At 40.8% G+C, this 25,778-nt stretch overlaps 1 protein-coding gene across 1 annotated transcript; it reads left to right on the forward strand.

The window, feature by feature from the left end:
* Positions 1-200: 200 nt before the first annotated feature.
* DAB2 (DAB adaptor protein 2) lies at positions 201-25,033 on the forward strand. The gene is made up of 15 exons (XM_082302096.1): positions 201-324; positions 12,264-12,390; positions 13,586-13,725; positions 14,364-14,462; positions 14,763-14,894; positions 16,863-16,946; positions 17,185-17,208; positions 17,483-17,530; positions 17,708-17,770; positions 18,579-19,208; positions 20,025-20,178; positions 20,758-21,285; positions 21,747-21,838; positions 22,714-22,781; positions 23,512-25,033. The coding sequence occupies exons 2-14, from the start codon at positions 12,297-12,299 to the stop codon at positions 22,774-22,776; spliced, it is 2,151 nt and encodes a 716-aa protein (XP_082158222.1). The 5' UTR covers positions 201-324; positions 12,264-12,296; the 3' UTR covers positions 22,777-22,781; positions 23,512-25,033.
* Positions 25,034-25,778: the final 745 nt, after the last annotated feature.

Here is a 25,778-nt window from a genome sequence, read left to right on the forward strand (position 1 = left end):
TCCGACCCCCCGTGAGAGGGGGGTCCGGGCCACAGCTCCCTCCCGCCCCCGCAGCAGCGGCCGGAGCGGCGGCTCGCAAGGGGTTAAAGTTGTGAGCACCGACACGTTGAGGGGGAGTAGCCAAGACCAAGCAGCAAAAACATCACAGCGCATTCCTGGGTAGTCCTCAGCTGCCAGCATCTGATTAAAACCATATCGCTCGCTGTGAGTGGCTAACTAATCTGAAGGCGAGAGTGCAACCCAATATTTAACCGGGGCCCCGGTCCCAGCCAGGCTACGGGCTGCGATCACCGGATCATGCACGGAGCGGCACGGATCTAGCCTGTAAGGAGCTTTGCGAGCGGGGCTCGGCTCTCGCGCAGCCTGGGAAGGGGTGATGCGGGGGTGCAGGAGCTGTCACCGGGGGAAGGAGCTTTATCCACGACGACTTGATAGTCGGTGCCTGCGGCGGGGCGCGGGGTACCCCTGTGGGGTGGGCGCTGACACGGATGGGGCGCCGGAGGGGCTGTGTGTGCCGGGCCGGGCTCGGCTCGCTCAGCGCTGCTCCCGCAGCCGCGGGCGAGAGGCGCCGCGGGGGCCGCGCTGCGCCGGGAGGCGGCGGCGCTGGGGTGGCCCCGGTCCCGCGGGGTCGCGGCACTGCCCGAGCCGGGCTGCGGGGATCGTGTCCCGGCTGAGGTGGGGTGGAAGCCGCCCGCCTCTGGCTCCGGCGAGGCGAGGCGGACGACCGGAGGAAGCATGACAGCAAAGCAATATAAACGAGCATTTTCGGTTTTCTGTGTGGAGAGGATGGGGTTAAAATCATGAAATAGATTAACTATATAAACACTGATTTTCCTATTTCCTATAACTAATTAGTTATGATAAATAACTAATATGAAAGACTCTCTCTAACAGCAGAGACAATGATCAGCACACGTTAGGATGCTGTGAAGCAGGAGTAGGGTTTTGTTCTGGTTTTGGATGGAGTATCCTTGTGAGCACTCCTCTGTCTGCCAGTGAATGAATTTCTGCATGCTGTTTTGGTCTGGGGTAATCCAGGATAGCTGTAGATGTTGACGATTATCTGGAATTAGTCTACCTTGAGAGAGAAACTTACTGGTGATGATACATAAAGTCTAATGTCTATCATATGGTGACACTTAATGTTGGAATGGTGCCAGTGCAGTGAGCCGTAAGACAAATGCAGGTGTTGCCAACATAGCCACACTTCTTCAGCTGGACTTCTCTGTAACAGAGCTTTTACCTCGCAAAAATGTTGAGACTGATTACTCGAAAGCTTACTACAAATTCACTGGTAAGGCTGATGATTTTATTATTTTGAGGGTCAGAAATTTTTAAAGTTTTCTCTTAATTAAGCTAGTTTGCCTTAAAAGGGTACATTTTTTTCTTCAGAAGTCTTCTCTAACTTCCACAAACAGGGCTGCCCAAAATTAACCAAATCTGAGAGTATGTAGGCTTAGATTTGCCCACTGTATGTTAAAGAATAGGCATAGGTATGCTCTGGGATGGCAACACCTGTGTAGACAAAATTTAAGATGCAGATTCAGTTCAAGAAAATTAATTATGAAGTTGGTGTTCTAGTTTGCTGCGAAGACTTGACAGGCAATATTAAAGTGAAAGGATGTTATTGTGTCTGATAATGACCTGCTAGGCAATTATAATGCTAGCAGGTCTTCAGGTCAGCTTCCACTAGGACCTTCCAGGAGGTAAGTGAGGCTAACTGGAGACGTGAATGGTAATCCAAAGAAAATCTTTCCAGCTGAGGATTGTCTGAGGAAGTCATCCACCACATCTGTTCAAAGAATCACTGCAGTAGCATCCAGCACAATGAGTCTTGAGACATAATCAGCTTTTCAAAGTACCCTGGATTGTGTGAGGATATGATCAAGGCTGAAGGAGAAATTTTTATGAATAGTAAGCTTGCATTGGAAGGAGGACAACCAAATGGTAGCAATGGTAAGGAGGATAAGAGTACTAAATTAATATCAGGTGAGTCATCAGAACAGAGGCTTTACTAGCAAACCTCGTGATTTGGTGCATAGGAAAGCTCAGTGTAAAAGGGAGTGAATGCTGAGTCCTTCAAGCTTTATGTATCTGGCATCAGTTTCCTTTTGTGAAGGTAAAGATGATTGTCTAATCTACCATATACCTTCTACAGTGGTGCCAAGTATATCTATATAGCTCCAGTACAAAATCTATCTTCTCACCGAGAAGATTGTTAAATTACTTGCACACTGCAGATCAGTAGCTGCTATAGATACACTTCATATACTTCTTGCTTAAGGCCTTTATTTCACAAGCACATATGAGAACAAACACTCTAAGCAGGTGAATATAATGTATGGAAAGGGTAGGTTTTTGTCTCTGTGGGAAAGCAAATAAGTGTACTTAATGTCAAGGAAGGGTGAATCCAGTGTGGATGCTTAAAAATCAAAGGAGAAAAGCCATAGCTTGAGATAAGATGTAAAAGTGTGCCAATATACAGTAGTTGTTGGGTATTGTTGCCAAACCTGCTGATTTTTCTCCTATTGATGCTCGCCTTTCCTAGTAAATGTCACACTTTTAGGAAATTTGTGTGACCAGCTGGGTTAACCCTGTTCTTGGGAATGCTTGTGGACTTTATTTAGCAAGGATAGCAACAAGTGACCATTACAGAAGCATTAATTTGCCTGTACAAAGCAGTAAATTCCACATCTAGAGAAAGCCAGCTTGATCTTGAAATAGTGCTGATGCAAATTCTGCTTACTGGCTAGATTCTGTCAAAAGAAATGATGAAGAAGCATGAATGTAACTTATAATCTGCAGGGATCTTGGAGAAAAAACTTAGATCTTGCATGTAGACTAATGGATTGTTAGTAGAATCAAAATGATACCACAGGGATGGGGGATTGCTAAGAGGTCTTAATGAGTTTCTGCTGTGAACACAGGCATAAGCCACTACTCACGACCTCAGCATGGACTCCACAGATGTACAACTTGGGGTTGTGTTAAAGAGATCAAGTAGAATAAGGTGTCTAAGGATTGTAACTGAGAAGAAAAACTGGCATTAGATACCTGGGTTCAGGGGTCTCAAGGTTATAAAGATGCTGAATGAAGCACAGTGTCAGGCCTAGTCAATAAACAAGAGGTACCAGTTTCAACAGGATTACCTTGTTTTTACAAGGTGGGCAGTTGAGTGCTGAACAAAGCATCTTCTCCCATCCAGGTCTTCTCAGCCCTGGCTGATGGAGACATAGACCATCCTAGTCTCCCCACACCTGAAAGACTGTGCCTTGCATATGCTCTGGAGTGCTCAAGGATGAAGTATCTCAGATGCAATGCCCTGCAGCTTTTTACCCCTAATTATCTGTATGATTTTTAAATTAGTTTTAAAAGTCTTTAATACAGCTTCATAGCTGGTGCATGTCCCCTTAAATCTAAAAGCTCAGACATTGCAGGGCCAGTTAAGGACAGATTATTGGCCTTGGAGGTGAATTTCCTGCTGTTCTGTCAGTTCATGTTGCATCCTTAAGCAGTAAGATGAGGATTATCTCTTAACCAGAAAAAGTAGGTCTGAGAGACAAGATAATGGACGTTCCTGTTGACAGTCAAGAGGCTTCATGACAATGTCAGCTAGGAAATTGCACCTCCAGCAAAGTCTTTGCAAATCCTAATGCTGCTGTGCCACACAACTTTAATATACCTGTCCTGTGGCTAAAATGCCTATGGATGAAACTTTCCTCTTAGGAGGGGGGAAAAAAGAAGCTGGGAGCACTAAGGATGTAGTTTTAACTCTGCAACCTGTTTTTCTACCTTACAGATCTCTTCTGTGCCCTGTCAGAACGTGGCCATTTGTGCTTTGAGGCAAGGCACAAAGGTCACTGTATGAGTAAGGATTAGTTTTCTAGTAGCTTGAATCACAGATCTGTCTGCAAACAACGGCTATCCTGGTTGATGGAAGGTAAACACTAGATCTGACACTTCTCCTTGTATGCTTCTGAGGGATGGGGGCATCCCTATAATATGCTATCAAGATCATCATAGAGATGGGAAGTTAGAGACAACCTGGTGAAAATTGCTTTATAGTCTGGACTTAGGAACAATAGTGTAAATTTCCTCTAATAGGTGTAACTACAATTACTGATAGGGAAATGCTGTAGAACAGTCATCTATGAAACTTTACTAGCTGTCCAGTAGGACATCTACTGTGGTAGCTGTAGTGGAACTCTGAAAATCCTGGTTAATCCTTTCTAACCTCTGGTATAGGTCTTTCTATACCACCTTTTAAAATTTGAGTCTTGTGTAGTTATTCATTGCCTTTTTTGCTGCATATACAAGGAGAGCTGGGGTCCTTGATAATAACTAATCTTGAGGGCAAGAGTAATCCTTATATTAAGCAGTATGCTTCATAATAACTAACAAGACTGGATCTGCTGTAGAAGAGCCTATAGCAAGTAGGCTCTGCGACCAGAATTTTCATCAGTCATCTCAGAATACATAATGAACATAATTTGCATCTCTTACAAGAGGCAGTATGGAATGACTCCTGTGACAGTAACTGCTACAACAATTTGTGTATTGGAGGCAGAGTATCTGGGGAGTAGGTGGAGTGTTCTTCAATTACTGCTGAAATGAATGTTTAATGATAGGCTTCTGGCTGCTCATGGCATAACCAGGCTGGGTAAGCAAACTGCAGTATTCAACAATGTGGCCAGGATTACATGGGTTTAGGCTGTGTGAATGCAACAATAATACAGGAAAATCCTATTTGTCACACAGATAAATTTGTGAACAGGTAGAAAACACAGTTCAGTGTAAACTCTGCAGAACATATGCAATCTCCCTCAGTACAGCTTGCATATACCCAAACTGCAAAGAAAGATAACTGTTCCAGCAGTGGACAATTAACTGTATGCAGCTGAAATAACCTATGATAACAGCTTCAATATGTGTCAAGTTCCTGCTCAGAGAAGGAGGGGTGAAAAGCATGGTTATTGGCAAGAGTCCTTCACTATACTAACAAGCAAGAAGATCAGAAACAGGCCCTCTAGGCAGGAGGGCCTTAGGAGTACAGTTGGAAATTAAGTGTTTGATTTGTTGTTCAGTTCAAACTCAGTTGCATCTGAGTAAACACTAGCTGCCTTGAATAACAACTGCTTTGCTTCCTTGTTGTTTGGTATACCCTATGAGTCTCAACAAGGAATATTGATAGAAAGTTGAGCTGTAGGCACTGCAGCCATATTTCTTGAGATTCCCCATCCTGTGGGCAGGTGATGCTTTCCTTAGCAATATCTAGAGCAGACAGCGGAGTTCTGGCTCAGGTGCCACTAATTTACAAGGCTTCAGAACTGGAAACTGGAGAGAGGTATAGAGGAGTGGTCTCTTAGTTTTTCTTGAAGGCTGATAGGAAGAAAATTTGTGCAGATAATGCAAATATATAATCTAATCAGTCTATTACCAAAGTAATAGCTCTCTATCAAAAAAGGTATCCCAGTATGCCCTTTCAATTTCTTTCTAAAGGAAGAATCTGGAGTTCAGGTGTTGGTATTGCTGATAGTAAAAGTGAAGGGATTTCTTAATTCAAGAAATTCACAAATAGGTTAGCATAGCTGATGAACAGAGATTGGAAAGGCTGCTCTCAAGACTTGTTGCAACATGCTGTCTTATTCCTGGAACAACTCATAATCTGAGGTGGACTAACTAGATATCTGGATACTCTCTTTGGATACTGAAGTTCCTGGCTGAAAAATAACCCTATCAAATAGACTATGACAGTGCTAGTTTCCTTCATCTTGTGATCAGGTTTTCAGGGAACCAGACAGCACTAGCTCATTAAATGCTTTTCACTCATTAATTTATATTGTTCCAAGTTATTCATCAGGTACATCTTATTTAAACTGGTCACTACTTCTCCTGAGCCCTCTGTTGTAATCTTCCTGCAAAAGATATATTTATTTCCATGACAAGTGGAAGAAAAATCCAAAATAGAGCTACTGTGGTAGCTGGGTTGACAAGTAACTAATTATCAGAAATCATGTACTTAAAAGCATAGTAGAATGACAGAAAGTACCAATCCAATTGCACCACTTGAACTGTGTGACCTGTTCAGTCCCAGCTGCTAACTTAGTGATTTTCTCTTGGCTGTGATTCAAGTGTGTAGAAAACACTTTCGGGAACTAAGTTTGAATTTCTGTGTTCTTGCTAAAAACCAAGAGGTTCCGAGGAAACTGATGTGATGAGAACAGACCGTTCTGTTCAGCTGATGAAATAGCAGTTGGCATGGCTGAACGGTGAGATGTCTGTGTGGTTTCACAGGCATGATCCTGCACCAGCAATGGTACATGCCAACATCTGTAGCTGACAGGGCTCAGCAGTGTAGTAAGACTTTTACCTACTTTGTAGGTGGTACTAGGGAAGGGAGCAGAATGAGGGAGGTATTCCCTGGCGTGTCAAACTCTGTACTTCTATCCTACTAAGCACATGAAGGTCACCCTTCCCTGTTTCTCTTTACTGGTTATATATGATGAATACAGCTGGACTATGTTCCACATGCTGCAGTATGTAAGTACTGTTGTAGTTTATTCCAAACTGGTATTCACATTGACAGATGAGGTCCTTGGTGTAAGTCTGCCTTTATTATCTCAACAGTATCAATCCACCTGTTGGGTAAGAAGACAAAACATAAAACAGGGCCTAAAAATCAAGTTGCACAGAAGTTCCCAAAAGTCAAATCCTGTTATTCTAAAAATACTTGGTCCAACAGGTAAGTGCCTGGTTTAACTAAAGTCAGGATATCAAGCAAATAATCTCTCGAACACAAATCATATTTCTACCAATCTACAGCCTAAGTAGGACAGTTAAACAGGGTTTTTGAACTGAGTGATGGATACATTGCTAATCTAGACCTTACTGAATTTTGGGAATGACAGATAGCTGCACTTGCCAGGCAGCGTAGTTTAAAAACCTTTTCAGTTGTCTCTCTTACAAGACCAACCACAGGACCTTTGGTTAGACTCTGCAGTATAAAAGTATGTGTTCAGTCATCTTTCTGACAAGTAATGCTGCTCTTGCATTCCAGACATGGCTAAAAGTGGAGGTGAATAGTTCCCAAGCTGTCTATGAAATTTCTTCTACCACTTGCCTTCAAGCAGGTACTTGTTATGTGTGTGAACACATCATGGGTAACCTACCTGTAGGTAACGCTGTTACTTCTCATGGATAATATTTGCTTGATATGCTGGTTTGTAACAGAATAGTGTGATTTTTTGAACAGAGAAAACAGACCAATGTCAGTGCTTGCATCAGAACCAGCATCTGGAATGTTCCATCTAAATTATAATCTTGTGTCATGTTACAGAAGGTTTATTCAACTTGAACTCCTTAGACACTGCCAGATACCAGAGCAATGGGTGTTCTACTAATGAAAGAAAACATTTAAGATTATATTTTATTTGACTCCTCAGCATGAATGATTGTGTTTAAAAAGCAAAAGTCTGATTAGCACGTTCATATTTTTGATTTATTAATGCATGCTTAGGGCTTCTCAAGGCTACTACCACTGAATCAGGAATTGAGCAGAAAATATGATAATCAGATGGGGAGCTGTTAGATGTAAATGTCAGTCAGTCCTACAGGGGTTCACACAAATGCAGTATTATACTCCTGACATGAGCGGAAGGCTGCCAGTCAAGATAATTTACTGATAACAGACTATCTAGCTTTGCAACTTTGACTCTTGCGTATTGTGTAAATTGTTGTTTAGCCTATATTCTATTTCCTTAGCTTGAAAACAAAAGTCTTGAATTCACTAATACAACTTTCTAACCAGAAGAACCTGACTAATTCTTCAAGAACAGTGGGGGAGGAAGCAACCTGTCTCAGACACAGGTTCACCAGTTGAACTGTTGCTGTGCTTCCTGTTACTACTTCATCCTAACAGGCTATATTTCACTTGGCAGTAAAAGCTTCTCTTGTCTTCTCTCGGCCTTGCAGATTCTAATTCAAGGTTAATATTTACATGCAATAGCTGTTTAAGCTGAATCGTGTACTTGTAGGGACAAAGAAGGAGCACAGGCTGTGAAGAAGACAAAGTATTAAGCTGCTGAGCAGATGTTTAGCTTATCTGCCTCTGACTTTTTGGGTGTCACTAACCTCTTCTCAGATAATTTCTCATCAACTTTGAGACATTTATCTTTGTCTGCTGAGGGGGGGAAAGCAGGTCTGTTTGTGAGGATTCTGTTCAGTCCTTAATCCCATGACAGACTACAGCCGTAATGAAGATTCTCAATTGTGTACAGGACAAAACCATAATCATTAAGGGTATCTATCATGTTGCCACCCCCTGCTCAAATAAAAGATATCTGTAGAAGTATCTCTAAGGGAAATGAAACGTTGCTCAACAAAATTGTTCAGCACGTTCTTCCAAGTCTTGCTAAGAAACAGGTATTTCAGGGATGACTTGTCATTACTGACAGCCTTCCCTGCAGAGAGTTCAGAGAAGACACCAAGAGCACAGTATGCCAAAAGCTAAAAGACTGAACTTTCCTAAGGCAAATGTGTAGAAATTAGTTACATTGCTTGAATGGAGAGTAGTCAGGCTTGCGACAGTAGGTAGCAAGTTGTACTTCAAGGCCTGTGTGTTGAGGGCCTGACATGGTGATTGTCTGAGGAGTCATTGGTATCTATCTGCTCTTCACAGGATAGTACCTAAAGGAAAGGAAGAAGATACTACTAGTGGTCTCTTTGCAAGCCCTTTCTGAAGTAAATTGAAAAGTGGGTGAGCAAAATGTGTGCAATGTGCATCTGTTAATACAGGCAGAGTTTGGTTCACTTCTCCCAAGGTGGCAGCATCTCTAAATCTGTTGTCTTTAGATTTTTGAAACATTACATTTAGCACAGTAATGAAGATGGGCCATACAACTGCATAGTGAGTAATTAAGGTGTGGTGATACCAATGGATCTACATGGACAAGAGTCAAACTGCTTTAAACTAAGTGCTGACATAGTTGCTGGGGGAATGACCTTGCTCTTTTTACTATGCCAGTATATCTGAAGGCATGACTGTCCTTGCACCCTTGCATAAAAGCACATGCATCTCTAACCCTGCCATGCCTGCTGGCTGACTCTTTTGAGACGAACTCAAAATTAAAGTGTAAGAGAACAGTTCTAGTCTTGCTGCCTTACACCTGCAGCTGGAGTAAGGAAATTCTAAGAGGCTGAGTACTGTGAAAGGAAGCCTCCAAGCAACAAACAGATTTTAACTTTATTTTAGTTACTTGCATGTAAAGCATACCTGCACTTTCCATGAAGATAACACAAACTTAAGTATGATGAAGACCTTGCAGAGCTTTAGCTTGAGTGTAAAGCACAGAATCCATATCTGGTTGAGACTCTTATATTGAGCAAAATAGATTGCTGCTAGCTTAAGCTACATGTTGACCCCCACCCCAGTGAAACTTTAAGGTGAAGCCCGAGGCAATTTTGTGCAAGACATGTGGCTTAACTCAGGTATCAAGAGCTAGTTATTTAAAATACAAACAGCTATTAAGGTTGCCTTTGTCTGTCATTGCATTCTTATTTTCACTAATTCTCTTGTTTCTGAAGTGATTCTCAGAGACACCAGGTTCTCCAAAGGTATGATAAATAACCATCATGTACTGTGAAACCTCACCAGGGGACATAAGTTTTGCCACATCTCAAATATGAGAGTGGGCCCTGTAAAGTGGCCAGAAGGCCCTCACTAACCTAGAATTGCACTGCTAGCACTAAGAATAAGCTTTTTCATAGTAAGATGGGGCATTTGCAAAGGTTCAGCCAGACTTGTATGCATCCCTGCCCATCTTCCTCCACTGTGGGTTTTTTTGCTGTCTGATTCTATAAAAATAAGTGGTCTGACTTCCATACAATGGAGGCAGATGGCAGTGATGACCAGAGATGCCTTAAGTTTAAAGATGGCAGCTGTACATATAGATATTGACCATTTTACAGTTGCCAAAGTGAGGTCTTGCTTGTGAATATTTGCTCCTTAAGTTATTTACTTTTTATTGCCTCTTAATTTTACTTCAACATGTGATACAAGTTGTATAAAACCAGAGCTTAGTGTAGCTCTACTAATTAGAAGAAGGATCACTGACAGGCAGGACTCAGTCCCCTGAGGTTCTTATTTCTTTCTCCAGCATGGAACTGGGCAGAATGTCCTAAAACTATAACTTAGCTTCTTGAGAGCAAGTCTTCCTTCTCTCTTCTGGGCCTTTTCCTTCTATTTTCTCAACAGTAATCTTCCATATCAGGGTGGGTGTTCAACTAATGATCCAACCTTAACTCTTTCCTTCTTCATTATTTCTGAAGGACTTGATAAAGGGAGGGGCTCCTTATGCTTACGTCTAAAAGCTATCTCCACCCAAAACTATACTATCAGGCAAAGTAGCTTAGCTACTCTGAAAGAAGAATTCAGTTGACTTCCTTTTACCTGACTAAATTGTGGATTTCAATAGGCACAATCTATTTTAGCACTGTTGCAAGTATCCTGCAAGTTCCCTCTTGGCTTAATAATTTTCCCCTTGATCTTTTGTCAGAATGGATGCACAAGCCACTCTTTCAGTGACAAAATTTCTTAAATAACCATGGCTTGCTAAACAAACTCTTCCTCCGACATCTATTTCTACTCAGAACCACTTGAAACTTTCACAGCAACACCTTTGTTCCCTTGCATCAAATGTTGCCTAACTGTGGCCAGGTAAGTTGCTTACAGAGGAGAAAAGGTATAGCTGACAGTTCTTTCGTATTTGAGCACTCTTATCTCTGTTGATTTACTTGACCAATGCTAAATGGAATTCACAAACCATCTGGTAAGCAGCTAGATCAAATTTTGCTTTGATTAGCAGCTAGTATCCTAAAGGCCTTCCTGCTGGTAAATGGAAATGGAGGCTTTTAGGGTGAAATTCTCTCTTTAAGATCTAGGAATTTTTGTTCTTCCTAAGTTAAGAGTTAGTTAAGAACTGATATCCATTACTCAGTTAGTGGCAAGCTGGTTAAGTCATTCCAGCTATTGACTTATCATTAAACTGAGGGATGAAGAGAAGGCAGAAATGAGAGCAAAACCCTGAAAGTAAATTTCAAGTAATGCATAAAGCATCAGCTATTACTAAGGCAAATGAGGAATTGGCTATTGAGAATAACAAACTTCTAATGCAAGGGGTTATGCAATGCTTCAGCACTTTTATCTACACACACAGTATGTCTCAAATGCTGGATAAAAGGGGTGGCTTTATCTGTGGCAGTTTACCTGGATGTAGGGGGAATTAGAGGGGAGCCCAATTATTTAATCACCTAAACAATTTCTTGACTTCGTTATCCTAAAATTCAAGAGGCAAACTGCAGCCATTGCAATATCCCAGACAGAAGATTGATAGAATGGTTTCTGTAGCAGATGTGAATATCCAGTTTTTTCTAGCTGGGTACAGATCTTCATCACTCTATAAAGCTGCTCTGAGTACCTCTGCTTGGTGAGAGTGAATGCTTCAGCTATGTTGGAACTAAACATGGTGACTGTAGATTATTTTTTAAATTTGAGTCTCAGAAGCAAAAAGGGCACATGGCATAGAGTTAAGTCCTAAATATCCATAATTTCTTGTCCAATTGCAGGTTTTTGAAAATCTGAAGGTTACTTGATTACTGTTGAGAGAAGCGTGTGGGGGGTTTGGCTTGAGGTTCTGTTTTGTTTTTACTGGAACAGTCTGTCTGCAGCCTAAGGAAATTATTTGGTTTTACCTGTTGGGTGGTATAATGTCAGACTTTTGCTGGTTATAGAAACACAAAAACTATCTACTCGCATCTTTTGGGTGTTTTGGTGTCATCTTCATGGGCATTTGGAACAGATCCTAGCAAATGCTTCTTGTGTTCTCTTCTACTTTAGAGATGCAGCTGGCAGTACTGAATGAGAATAGAGAAAAATATCTGAGGTTCTATCCATAGCCTTAAAAGGCAAAAAGAAGCTAAAGATTGACAGGTTAAAACATGTTGGTTTTGCCCACTGATGTAGATCAGTGTGACCTACTGCTTAGGTATTACTGAGGTGAGTGTTTATCACCTGCTGGCCATAATTTCATGCTCTCTGTAGCCCAGCTCTGAGTCAGACTCACCATATGATCACTCCTTATGCTTTCAGGCTTTATCAGGCATCAGCGTTCAGCAGAACTGACATGGACTAACAGCTCCAATAAGGATAGTTCTTCTTCAAGGTAAAATATAATGTCCATCTTCTAACAATTACTTGGATTTTTAAGCCTACAGCAAACGAAACTGGCCACCGTCCCATCATGTCTACTGAAGCTGAAACTACTGCTACCAACAGCCCGCCTGAACAACAGGCTCCACCAAAGCCACAATCTTCAAAGAAGGAAAAAAAGAAAGGTAAGAAATGCTTACCACTTGAACACCTCCTTTATTCCATGTCCTGAATCTTTTGCATTTGCCTAAGATCACCTACCCGCTACTGCTAAAATAACTGAGTTTTCCAGCTGACTAGAAGAGTGAATAAATATGCTAGTATAATAAACTTAACCAGAAGGTAGGCTTTTAGTTTTAAAGGATTTTTTTCTAGCCTTAAGTTCTAAAGCTCTCAGTTCCACTTGTTAAATAAGGTGTTTGCTCAGCCTGACAAGTTAGCAAGGGCCCAGAGAAATGAGAGCCTCCTGAGGTGACCAGACCCTGGACCATGGTGGTAGCTGTTACTCTGAACTTTAACACGACTCCTCCCCACCCTCCAGAGAAGGATTTTTGTCCTGGATACAGATTCTAGTCCAGGGAAGCTAGAAAACTCATTCCATGAGAATTATTGTATATTAGAGAATAGTTTTTTTGATAGGTTAGATCATGTAAAAATGATTACCTCAAATAAAAATATAAAAATACATACCTAGGTACATACTTACTCAACTGTATTGAGCATGCAGAGAAGAAAAGCAAGCAGTTCCTAGTAGCAGGAACAGCAGAAATAAAAAATTAGCTAAAATCCCAAATTATTAGAAGGACAAGAGTACCAGGACTTGTTGTAGAAATGATGGTGCTGATAGCAGGTTCTAGTTGGGAACTGGGAGATTATTTTTTCACAGCAAGAAGAGATCTGCCCACATTAGAACACAGGGATAAGACATAAAGGCTTTATTGATAACCCTGTATGGCCATGGGAAGTACCATTTCTGCATGGTGTTTTTTCTTAGCACTTGTATTCACTTGGCTATTGCTTATCAATATTTTAGTCTTTTATGTGGTGAACAATCATTCTGAAGCCCCCAGATCTTAAGCACTGGGCTCCATTCCTTGAACTGAGGCCATATTCTGCAAGTACTGTGACCTTGAAGGAGTAACTGTCTTGCAGTCCACGTGGATTATTAGTCAGCTGTACTCAAGGGACAGTTTTAATATGTACTTATATGGTGTACATTTTTTTAAAGATAACAAATCAGCAAAATAGCCATTTCTATCTTAAAAAAAAAACAAACAAACAAAATGAAAAACAAAACAAACAAACAAAACCCAACTCACCCAAACAAAAAAGTAACCTCAACAAACAAACAGACCCACAAAACCTCTTCTCTGTCTCCAGGGCCAGAAAAGACAGATGAATCCCTCTTGGCTAGATTCAAAGGTGATGGTGTAAAGTACAAGGCTAAACTGATTGGCATAGATGATGTTCCCGAGGCAAGAGGAGACAAAATGAGTCAGGATTCAATGATGAAGCTGAAGGTAAGGGCTTGAGCTGTCATGTAAGGAACAATCTCTGGTTAGCCCTCAAAAAGCAAATCAAATAGTCACTTTGGCAAAACTTCAAATACAGCTTAATGGTAATGTAGATGCTAACAGCACTGTCTAGATGGATATTACTTCCTAAGATGTAATCTCTGGCTCAAAGGACATTTCTCAAAAAGTTTGGGAACGTTCCTTTGGTCTGTAGGCATCCAGTATGAATGCCAGCAATATGAATTTCGTCATAAATTATGAGCTTGGGGTTTGGAAGGGAAGGGGGGATTGCTGTGCAATTTAACACTGACCTAAAAGCACAAGTTGGCATCCTGTGTCAATGGTGACACCAAGTGATACAGATAAACCAAAAAATAAATTAATCCCTGCAGCAACAAAGACTACTACTTCTGTAGTACAGAACACTCACATACCTTCAATCAGGCTGAAAAAAGCAGGTAAGGATACTGCTACTGCAGCAGTTTTGTGAACTAAAATCAGTTTTAAAGCTCTAAAACATTTACAGAGCAAACAGTCTAGTTCTGTGGTATCACTTTACACCTAAGCAGTCATATGTTGCAAAGAAAAATTAAAGCTCAATCCAACAGAAGTCTTATCAATACTTTGACATTCATTCTCTTTAGGGGATGGCAGCAGCAGCCCGCTCCCAGGGTCAACACAAACAGAAGATCTGGGTAAACATTTCCCTCTCTGGTATCAAGATAATAGACGAGAAAACTGGGGTAAGATATAACGTATTTTCTTAAAGCTAGCGAGGCACCTAGAAGTTAGACCAATCTGAACTAGATTCCTTCATGGCACCATACCCCACTTCCACATAAATAAATTGGCTTGTGAAATGTTTGCAATGTTGAAGACTCCTGGCAAAAAGACAGCTATGTCCTATTGTGCTTAGTCAAAGGCTGATAAATCTGAGGTTTTGACTGAAGCTTTTTAACAGTCTCAATCATTCTAACTACAGAGAATGGCAGCTATTATGTTTCCAGCAATTTAAACCAATAGTTATTTTTTCCCAATTCCAGGTCATAGAGCATGAGCATCCAGTAAACAAAATCTCCTTTATTGCTCGGGATGTAACAGACAATCGTGCCTTTGGCTACATATGTGGAGGAGAAGGCCAGCACCAATTTTTTGCCATAAAAACAGCCCAACAGGTATGGATCAGATACTTTTTTTATGTGCTGTGGATAAAGCTGTTGTATAAACATTTAACATGTGATAAAGGTGTAGTGTTTTGCTGGTAATCCTACAAAATTCTTATGGGGAATACCAGCATGTATGGACAGACTTCATTGAAAGAAGGACAGTAGGAATTTACTGTGTAAACACTGGCTTCTCACTTGTACAGTTTCTTTGTAGTCCAGAATAAAAGCACTCAAGTATTGTCTTGGTTACTATGATTAACAATGCTTAACTTGTCTATATACCATGAAAGTCATTAGTGAGATGAACAGAGACACTATCACAGGTTTCCCACTGCGAGAGTACAACTTCTTACATAGCCAGAGCATCACTCAAAATTAACAGGAATCTAGAACTACATTTGTCTAGTTCATGTGATGCTTTGCTTTGTGCAGCAGGGAAATCACTTATTTAATTGCAACGATGATTCTGGGGCTTGTAAATGACAGGTCTAGTCCTCCTAGGACCTCCTAACCTTAACTTGTGGGAGGGATTCTGATCCTTCTTTGATAGGTTCCTCCCATGCAGAAATCCTGTGTGCAAGGTTAGCCTCTCTGAGGGGAATCTGTATGTCAGCAAAACTGGAAACAAGCTACTTAAAAATACTGCTGAGAATTATGGAGCTTCACAAACAACCTGAAGTTAGGTATTTATTGTTTATCAACTCATCTTTATAATGATTTTATAATAGCCGCTATAATGACTTGATAAGCCCAGATGTCAAAGCTAGAAATTTCTTTTACCCATTCCTGCCTGCCCTCCCAGAGAACCTGTTGGCAGCTTTGGACCCACTACAGGTGAGACTGAGGAGATCCTTGTTGGAGCATGTTACTACTTCAGTAACAGCTATAAGACTCTCTTCTAAGTTTGTTTAATCAGTTTGTCAGCATTCTGATCAATAATTGTTTTGGTTTCAGTGGAATTGTAGATTAAGCACAAAAGCCTTTTGTATGTACCCTGGAGTCTATTCCCTCAGTTCACCATGGGGTGCTGCTTGCCAGCCTCTAAGTTCAGCCGGGCTTTAGACAGCTCTTGACTTGCTGCTGGTTATTTTTGACATAAACTTACCTAGCTTAGAAGTAAGGACTTTTGCAGCTCTAGTCTGCTGCAGCTGTACTCCTAGCTAAAGTCAGTAGTTCTTGAAATGGCTCTTTCTGCAGCTGCATTTCTAAACCCTGTGATTAGGAGAGGATAGTTATCAGGTACAAACAGTGAGATCTATTCAAAGGATTCTCTGCTTGAGCCAAAGGTAGTGGCTGAAGAAGGGGACTTGTTCTACTTTAGATGTTGACACAGCTGCTGTATGCCCAACACAAGTGTTCCAAAGCAGTGTAGCTGAACTTGCCACCATCTCAGCAAAAAGATTCTTGTTAATGTATGTGCAGGGCATGCCATGCCTTTCTAATTCACATTAAACTGTCATCATGTCACAGATCCCATTTAAAGCTGGTCTCTGCTTTACACATTTGAGGTGCCTTGCTCATTTGCTATTTGTATACTGCTTAAAATAAAAGTAGTATTATTTATAGAAGCTTTCTCCAGCGCTGGAGTTGGTAGAAAATAGACAAATGCAAAATGCTTTTCTTCTCAGGAGACTACCAGAAGGCTTGGATAAATTTTGCACTCCTAGGACTTGCCATGCACTTAAGTAGTATTGTTACTAGTTTTTTTAGCAAAAACATAACAGGTTAGCACAAATTTGTGTACAGCCATTTTTCCTGTAAAATTAACAGTTCTACACTGGTTGTGTTTCGTTCTCCTTGGATCCTGCATAAGCAGAATCTTGTATGAAGACTAAACAGTTCTTTATACTCTTGCTTTTCCTGTTATCTCAACCTAAGTCTTGCACCATTTATGAATATTTGGTTTGTTGCACAGATAGCAGCAGTAGAAGTCCAAGTAAAAGGAGTACATGGCCTAAAAACTACATTCTTTTCCAGGCTGAGCCTCTGGTTTCCGATCTTAAGGACCTCTTCCAACTAATATATAATATGAAGAAGAAGGAAGAAGAAGAAAAGAAAAAGGTGAGTAAAAATACAGAAACTGCATGACTTTGCATAAAGCTTATTTCAACTTTGGCTGAGTTTTGGGCTCTTGTAAGACTTGACACTGAGCTCTGCCTAAATCCAGGAACACTGGAAGCTATCGGTTGGCAGTTGTGCCAGCTGTCTGATTGCCTAGGTCTAGTAAGCTCCTCCAAAGTGAGAGGCTTTTGACATTCTATGTGATGTTTAGGTATTAAAAGTCTTCTTTTTTCTTTAGAGTGAAGAAGCAAGTAAGACTGAGGTAGGTTACTCCCACTCAGCCTCTCTTGATTAGGTATGCTGCTGCACCACACCTGACTTTGACTTTCTTTATGCTGCCAGCTTTGTGAAGGCAATGTCAGATGCCCAATTACATTGAAATGGAAATAAAAAGGGTCTATGGAATTAATACTGAGTAGTGATCTCTCTCATGCTTCCCTCTTCCATCACTTGCTTTTTTAAAGCCTGCAAGTCCCTTGCTTAAGGCAAATTTTGAAATTCCAATTATTTCTGAAACTGTTATCCATCTATTACAGAATGGTGGTGAAGCACCGCCTGCTGATCAAGCTGACAAAATGAAACTGGTAGGTTAAATTTTAAAACTTTGTTGAGGCCATTACGGAGTTCATAACTGATTGTTTCCATTTGTATAGGAAATGCACTGTTTATAGACTTTTTACAGTAAATCTGCATAATGATTGATTCTTTTTCTTGTGAGGGCTCTAACAGATATCAATTCTTTCAATATTTCTGGCTTCAAGGGAGTTGACCAGATGGACTTGTTTGGGGATATGTCAACACCTCCTGATATGAGCAGTCCCACAGTAAGTAGAGTCTAGCTTAGCTGCCTTGGCTTTTTCTTTGAAAGCAAATTTAGTCCTAGTAATAAATACATTTTTTACTGAGACATCTGTCTAGCAGTCATCAGTGTACTAGTGGGGTAGGGCTGTAGAAGTACCCACTTAATCACTAGACATCATTCTAGTACTTAATTCTACTAATGTCATTCTTGTAGCTCTAGCTCAAAATTTGGCCTAATTGCACAAAAGTGTGCATAAACCTTGTCATAGTTCAGTATGACCCCAAAAATCCTGTCATTTTAAATCTGGCACTATAAGCCACCATCAGCCATGATGCAATTGATGCTGTCAACCCAGACAGTGACCAAGTCTTACCCTTCTCCTGCATGCTTGGTGGAGAATTAGCGTGTTATCTTCCACTGGAAAGTAGTTCTCCAGTGTTACTCTGAAGCTGAGACTGCAACTTGAAGTCATACTAAGGCAGTGTGATTTCACAACTTGACAAAACTAAGGACTAGAACTCAAACAGGGGCTTGACTCAAGTGAAAGCCTAGGTGTATTTAGTTCTTACTGACTCTACAGCCACTAGATAGAAGAACTAGGATCTGATATTTAACTATGGGATCTGGAAACAGATGTTTTATAATTGAGTTTCAGAAACCAAGTAACTGTAATTTGACTATAGACAGCAGTGCTTGCCTGTGTGATTTTGAATATTTACTGGTATAATGTATTGGATACTAGGATCTCTTGCAGCTATTTTCCTTGAGCTTTTTCACTGTGCACCAAAATCTACAAATAACTAACTTAATTTTTCTCTCTGAAAAAATAGGAAGCTAAAGAGATTCTGTTAGTGGATTTTAATTCTGAAATTGAGACCAAACAAACCTTTCCAAAAGAGGATCTCTTCTTGAATGGCATCACAGCCTCTCTTCCACAACCAAAGGCACAGACACCCTTCTTGCCTGAGAGTTCTTTCTCTACCAGTCTCAGCTTCTTTCCCACACCTAATCCAGATCCCTTCAGTGATGATCCTTTCACACAGCCAGCCCAATCTGCACCATCTTCATTTGATTCTCTAATATCTGATCAGAAGAAAAGTCTGAGTACCTTGACACCAGTGGGTAATGGTGCATTAAATGGTGAGATTGACTACTTTGATAAACAGTTTGACCAGATTTCTAACAGAACTGGCAAACAAGAAGCACTAACATGCCAGTGGCCACTTGAGAGTAAGTCACCTGCAGCAAGAATTTCCAATGTGATACCAGAAAGAGAACGGAATGGTTTTCTTGAAGTCCCAACAAACCTGTTTGTGGAAGGTGCTTCCAAAGGATTATCTCTGCAGAATGGAGTAAAGCTGGAATCTGAAAACAATATCCAATTCATGCCACATGAGTCTATAACAATTAGCCCACCACCACAGAATACCAAGCCAGGAAGAGGAAGGAGATCTGTCAAGGTGAACAGTGTTCAAGTAATTTATGGTGATACTCATGATTTTACTTGGAGAAGCTGGGTGAAGGAAGCTTTTCCTTCTTATTACTGTATAACTGGCTACCTAGATTCACAACACATCTACTTCTGCCTGCCCTGCTTACTCTAACCTCTCTGCAGCCATGGTACCTTCTAATATCTGTGAATGCTTCATAGTAGTTATGGTCACTAAATTCTGTACTCTCTTCTTTAACGCTGCCATACTCCTGTAAAGGTCTGGTAAGTATGCCGCTATGCATATTAACACTTGATATAATGCCAAATAGCAGTGTGCCCATCAACCTGTGGTTTCATACCAATAAGATACTAGTACTAGCTTACAGAAACCCATGTGGTTTCTCAGTATTTGCCTACTGAAGGCAATTCCAATGACTTGCCTGATTAGGGACAGGGTGGCTCAGGATCAGATTTGTCTTGTACGCAAATTATGCAAAACTCTGCTGGCCTTGCCACAACCATGGGCATTACTGCAGACTAAGCAGTAGTGTCTAAAGGGGTGGGATGCAGAGGGAAGCTCACTGTGATAGCAAGTAATTCACTCATTTTAAGTCCTGCTCTTCTGCTGTTGACTTGTGACTGCTACATATTTTACCTATTTAATGCCATGTATCTCCATAGGCATGAAAAAAAGGATGATGTTTGAAGCTCTTATACTCTAAATGCTACATCAAAACTCTTCTCCTCTTTAGATGAAAAAATCTTCTAGCTCTGGACCAGGGAGCCCTGATCATGCTAGCATTTGTTCTGCCATGGCATCTCATAAATTTCTTTTTCTTTCTAGACTGCATCGAATGACTTATTCAGCTCAGATTTCTTTGTGCCATCTACAGAGAGCCTTAGCTTGAGCTCAGGGGCACAAGCAGGAGCTCTACCAACTAGTCCACTGAACCTCTTCAAAACAAGTTCTACCACAGCATCTCCATTGGCTGGTCTAGGTTAGTTTACAAAAGTCAAGGTCTTGTTCCACTCCAAGATACCTGCTAACACCAAAACACAGATCCTAGTTTTCCTGTACTTCCTGTGTAGTGCTATACCCTTTAATCCATGTGCTGTTTGCCCTAAACTATTAAGTCCTGTGAATAGAGGGCTAAACTCTGTATGCTTAACTGGATCAGGGTTTTTTTGCTTTAACTCTGCAGCAGATTCCTGCTTCAGGTACACAAGGCTCAAGTGAGCCAAGCACAACTTGTGAGGTCAGAGTAACAGTTTCTTAACAATCATGTAAACAGAAGTAACTATATGGCTAATCCACCTGTCACTTCTGTGCTAGAGCTGAGTATGTTCCTCCTTCCCTTACAACAACCTCAATTTTGTCCTTGCAGCACTGAAATGCAGTAAAGTAAAAAATTAAACCCTTTCTCCCACCCCCAAATGTTTTGATTTGTAAGTGCAAACCAAGACATTTTTGCGAACAGTACATGAATATCTTTTGCTGGTACCCTTTGTGGAATTGATACACTCCTGTTTGTGGTCTTCAGATGACTGAAGTCTGTGTAACAACAATCTCCCCACAGGTGGCTTGCCAGTAACTTCATCACCATGGACCCCACAGACAGTTTCCTTCACTCAGGCTACATCAGTCTTTCATGGGTCCATGATGCCTGCTCAGTCTCCAGGATTTACTCAACCACTTGCCTTTGGTACTCAAGCAGTGTCAGGCTGGAACCAATCTGCATCTTTTGGTGCCACACCCACTCAGTCTTCTGGTCTCTGGTCACAGCCAGCACAGGTTCCACCTAGTTCTTGGGCACAGCCAACCAGTGCTGTAAATCCCTTCCAGAGCAATGTGTTCACATCTCCAACACTAGCAGCTCATACAGCCTCTGCGCTGCCCTCCGTGTCAACAACAGCCAGCCCACCTCAGCCACCACCCAGAACTACACCGCAGAAGGAGCTGTCCAAGAAAGAAAGTGATGCATTCATTGCTCTGGATCCACTTGGGGATAAAGAAATGAAGGATGTCAAGGAAATGTTCAAAGACTTCCAGCTGACAAAGCCACCTGCCGTCCCAGCGAGAAGAGGAGAACAGCAAAGCCTTTCAGGTGCTTCTGGAGTTTTCAGTCTTTGCTTTAGTAGTAAAGTAGGCATTTCTAAAGGTAGTACAGATCATGATGAAATGGAAGGTAGCAAGCTGTCTGCCAAAATGACTGGTAACATTTTTGACGGCTAGTGAAGTAGGGGGGTTGAAGGGCCGTCTCAAGTAATAAATTGAAGCCTTGATCAGCCTTCTTGACCAGTCAGTGGCTAAACACTGACACCTAGTGCCTAAATGACTTGACTAGAATGAGGCAAACTTAAGTCTGTACAACGTTAGAATTTCCATCCAGCTTAAGGTTAGTGAGGGAAAAGCAAGAGTTAAAATTGTGGCTCAAAGTCACTCCAAGCAACTTCCATGTAAGATTTTTGTGTTTCTAATTAGATGAGCTGTGGTATTGCTGTATAGGCAGACCTGAGTTCTTGTTAAAGCTGTTAAGTGATACAGCAGTATGTCTCTCTTTTTTAGAACCACCAAAGCCTGTTCCTCGACTAAGTGCACTGCCAGCTGATGGCCTGTTTGAAAGTCAAGATAAAACAGACCCTTTCAATCCTTCATCTGTAAGTAGTAAAAAAAAACCCCTGAACAAACAAAAGAACCGAAACACAAACAAAAAAAGAAGAATGCATCAAACTCCCCCCCCCCCCAAATGACATCAACATCACAAAAAATCCATCAAAAATCTTTCTTTCTCCTTAATAACTGTGGTGCCTATGTTTGAGTAGTAGCTTAGTCCTGGCTTTAGAGGCCATACAACAAAAACCCTTTGCCTCTTTGAGGCTAATATGTAATATAGCAGAGGGTATTTGTTGCAAGAAGGCTAACAAAGCATTATTATTTGGCTTGGCTTCACAACCAGTTTCCCAAGCTGCAAAGACTAGCAGAAAGTTCTTAAGTACTGGGACCATCTACAGAAGAGTATCAAATAATGTAGCTGCAGAAATATTCCACTTTGGTTATATATAACCCTCTTTAGAGCAGACTGAGCATTGTGGATCGTGAAGCTCTCTAGCTGAACAAATGGGAGGTTCCATGTTCAAGGACTCTGGGGGGGGAAAAAGTGGCTTCACCAGATCACTGCATGTGGGAGATAGCATTTGAAGCCCTCAGTGGAAATTCTGGACCAGTTCCAGACTGCTGACTTAAGACTTCTAGCATTTGACTTAAAGATATCTCATCATGACTCCACTGGCTCCAAATGAGTGTTCAGCAGCAAACATGGTTTTCTGAAAAATACCCTTCCTTGGACTAGCATAACTGCTAGCACAGCTTAGAGCCCCCTTCTTTTGTTGAAGGAGTACAGTAAATGCATATTTAGCAGGAGTTCTGAAGTATTCTTTCCAGCTGTTTGGAACAGGGACTAGCTCATAGAGCCATGCAGAGCAAATCTGGTGAAAACTGGAAATCCACTAACAGCATATCTCTCTTTCCTTAGAAAGAATCCCAGAAATCACCTTCTGGTCCTTTTGGTGATAATTTTGGAAACCCGTTTGCATAGATCAGGTAAGTCTTCCACTAATAAACCAACCGACCTTATCCTCTGAAATTTATTGAGGAGATATTTGGTAAAGAGATAGCTAAAAACTGCAGTAGCTTAACACTAATGCTCTCTAAAGTATGGCAAACAGTGCTTGAAAGAACTTCTGCTATAGTACTTGTATCAGACTTGTACATAGCTGCATTCTGTCTAAGCCTAGCCAGCTTCACTTACTTAGAGCCTTTATTCTTCCCCAGACTTAAATCTCAAGCCCACAATAGGATCTAGATTTCCTTTCCTTGAGGAAAACTAATGTGCTGCAGAACACAGAGGAGCTGACTTCAATACCTTCAGATATTTGTGGGAGACTGTTAGCATAGAGTGCCCTGTATACAGCATACAGCTTTCTGAAGTCTAATCACCTCAACAGTTGCAATTACGGGCTCTGGGAAAATTGGAGCAAAACTAGAGTAACGCTCTTACTCTGATTTTTAATCAAAAGCTGTTATAAGAGCTTTTATTGCTAAAAACTAATGTAATTAAAAATTTCCTACCATTGACTGGAGAGCATGATCTGTTGATCCATAAAATCTTCTTCTGTAATACCATTAAGTCTTCCACTGAAATACTGTCTAGCTTCTGACAGAAGACAAGTGTTGGTATTTATGGCTGTAGTTTTGTTCTCAGTGGCTCTGTTTAAGCAATAAAGCCATAACTTAGAACCATCCTAACACTAATTCCTTTCCATCATACTAGGCATAATCAGAAAAGGACAAACGGAATAACTGGACCTCTTCTCAACGTGATTTTTCTACGTGTTTCACTTTGCTGTCTGCTATTCTTGCTGTTGTTTCATGATGTCTGCAATCTAAAATATATCCAGGTGGATTGAAGCATGGACCCTCAAAGAACATGCTGTGAAGATGATAATTCAGGGCAAAGCAAATGGGGATATTGACTCACGCTGAAAACCCAAATTCAAATTGGTGGATGTTACCTTTACTTTAGTTCTTTGCACTCCTCTGGCAGCACTGAGTAATGTGTCTTGTACTATTTCCCTTTACACAGCACTTACAGTCCCAAAATAGAGGAACTTAATGTACCTAGGGAAGAGGTGTTGCCTTTGCACAAGGGGATTGAATTAGTAGCTAAAACTCCATACCTTAAACAACTAGGTCAGTTGCCCGTTATGACAGCAGCAGCCAGTTGTAAAGTTAAGTGGATGCTACTCAGTTCTAATTGGTGACTAGACAGATGACTTGGTCTCTAAGCCACACAAATATAACTGTGTAGAGGAAAAGAATCTAATATTAGTCTATTTAACTAAAAGTAAAAGTATCATTCTGCCATAAATGTGTCATTAAGGGACTGCGGGGTCTGTAACAGCACTGCTGACGCCCTGAGTACTAGAGGCCTACACTGTAAGCTGAAAAACTTCTTGCAGAACATTTAGGTAGTTGTGGACACTAACTGTTGTCTTGGTGCTAATATGGCATTTTTCAGGGAGGGAAATCTACTAGGAATACTTTTTTATTAAGGTGGCTTGGCAGACAAGTGGAACAAGCAGGTAAGGTTCTTGCGTATATCTCAGTGAATCCCTGATGTGCTCAGTTTGAGTTGTCACATGGTGTGGTGGGGTATGTTTCCAGCATGTTAGAAAACAAAAACACCATAATGGCTTCACTCCATGCCTAGGCTCCTTGTGAACAGCTGCACCACCTCTGTGCCATTTATCTGAGGTAGTACTCTATCTCTTTTGAAAAGCATGCCTTTTCTCAAGAGCCTCTTTACTAACAGATTTTTGAACCAGTTACAACTGCCTGTAACAGCATTCTTGGCCAGTGGTGATGACTGATGTGTCAGAAGTTTTTCTGTTAATGCTAAGTATAAACTTGAAATGTTATTGTTAAATCAAATGCCTAAGCTGTTGCTAAACTGGAGAGCTAAGAAAGTCAACTTGAATACAGCCTTAGTAGCTAGTTCAGCCAGTCATGCAATTAGTCTTGTATACAAACTTTTCTTGCACTTTCTGTAATGCAAAAAAAAAAAAAAAAAAAAATTAAAAAATGAAATCACAAATTTAAGTATTTGTCTCAAACTGGAAATGTAGAAACTTACTGATGTTACACAAAACTGTAGTATCTGTTACTTAATGACATTAAAAAGAAGCAACTCTTCATACCAAATGAACATCAGTGTGGCTGTTAATTCTGTCCTCTGTAACTCAATCTTGTGGTCTAGTTGAAATTAGGAGTTCAAATCAAAGCATGCTAAGAATCATTCCTCACAGGTTCTGTAGATGTCTGATGGCAAAGTGTCATTCTGTAACTTCTTGCATTGGACCTGTTCGAAAAATGCTGTGCCATATTAAAAAATAAAATCTCCAACTGATTTAGTAAAAACTGTCACTAGAACTTTGTCCCTTAGACTGCTCAGCCTGAGCTTGTTGCTGCTAAAGATGCTTTCTTGCTTCTTTCTGCAGGACCATGGGATTTGGGTATTTAAATTGCATTGCATTCAGAAGTTTCAATAATTCAACTTGTGTATTCCAGTTTCGCAGGAGATCTAAACAGATGCTGGGAAATCTCAACTAGAACATGTTCTCATGTTTGGAAGAAATTACATAACTCCTTTAACAGAGAGAGCTAAACAAAAAATAAACCTGTTAGTAAGCTGTTGTTTTAGACTATTCTGCTTATTTCTAGTATTGTTTGATGGTTAAGGGATTAAAAACAACTTATTGTAAGGGATTTGTTATCCAGCTTGAAATATAGGTTAAGGGGTATACAGAGTCACAGTCTGAGGGTTTTTTATCTTCTTGACTGCATGGCACCGTGTAATTTATTAGTAAAACTAAGAGGACAATTGACCGTCTTAATGCCCATATGAAGGAATATATTTTACCAGCATTTCAGTTAAGGATTTAAATCACTGCTGGTCAGTCCTAGATTTTGAAATGGCCATCAGGCTGGTCACTCAGAGCTTGTTAGCAGGACCTCTTACAAGCTGACCAAAGATGCTTA

Source organism: Coloeus monedula (assembly GCF_965178545.1).
Source record: "Coloeus monedula genome assembly, chromosome: Z".
In the NCBI taxonomy this organism is placed as follows: Eukaryota; Metazoa; Chordata; class Aves; order Passeriformes; family Corvidae; genus Coloeus; species Coloeus monedula.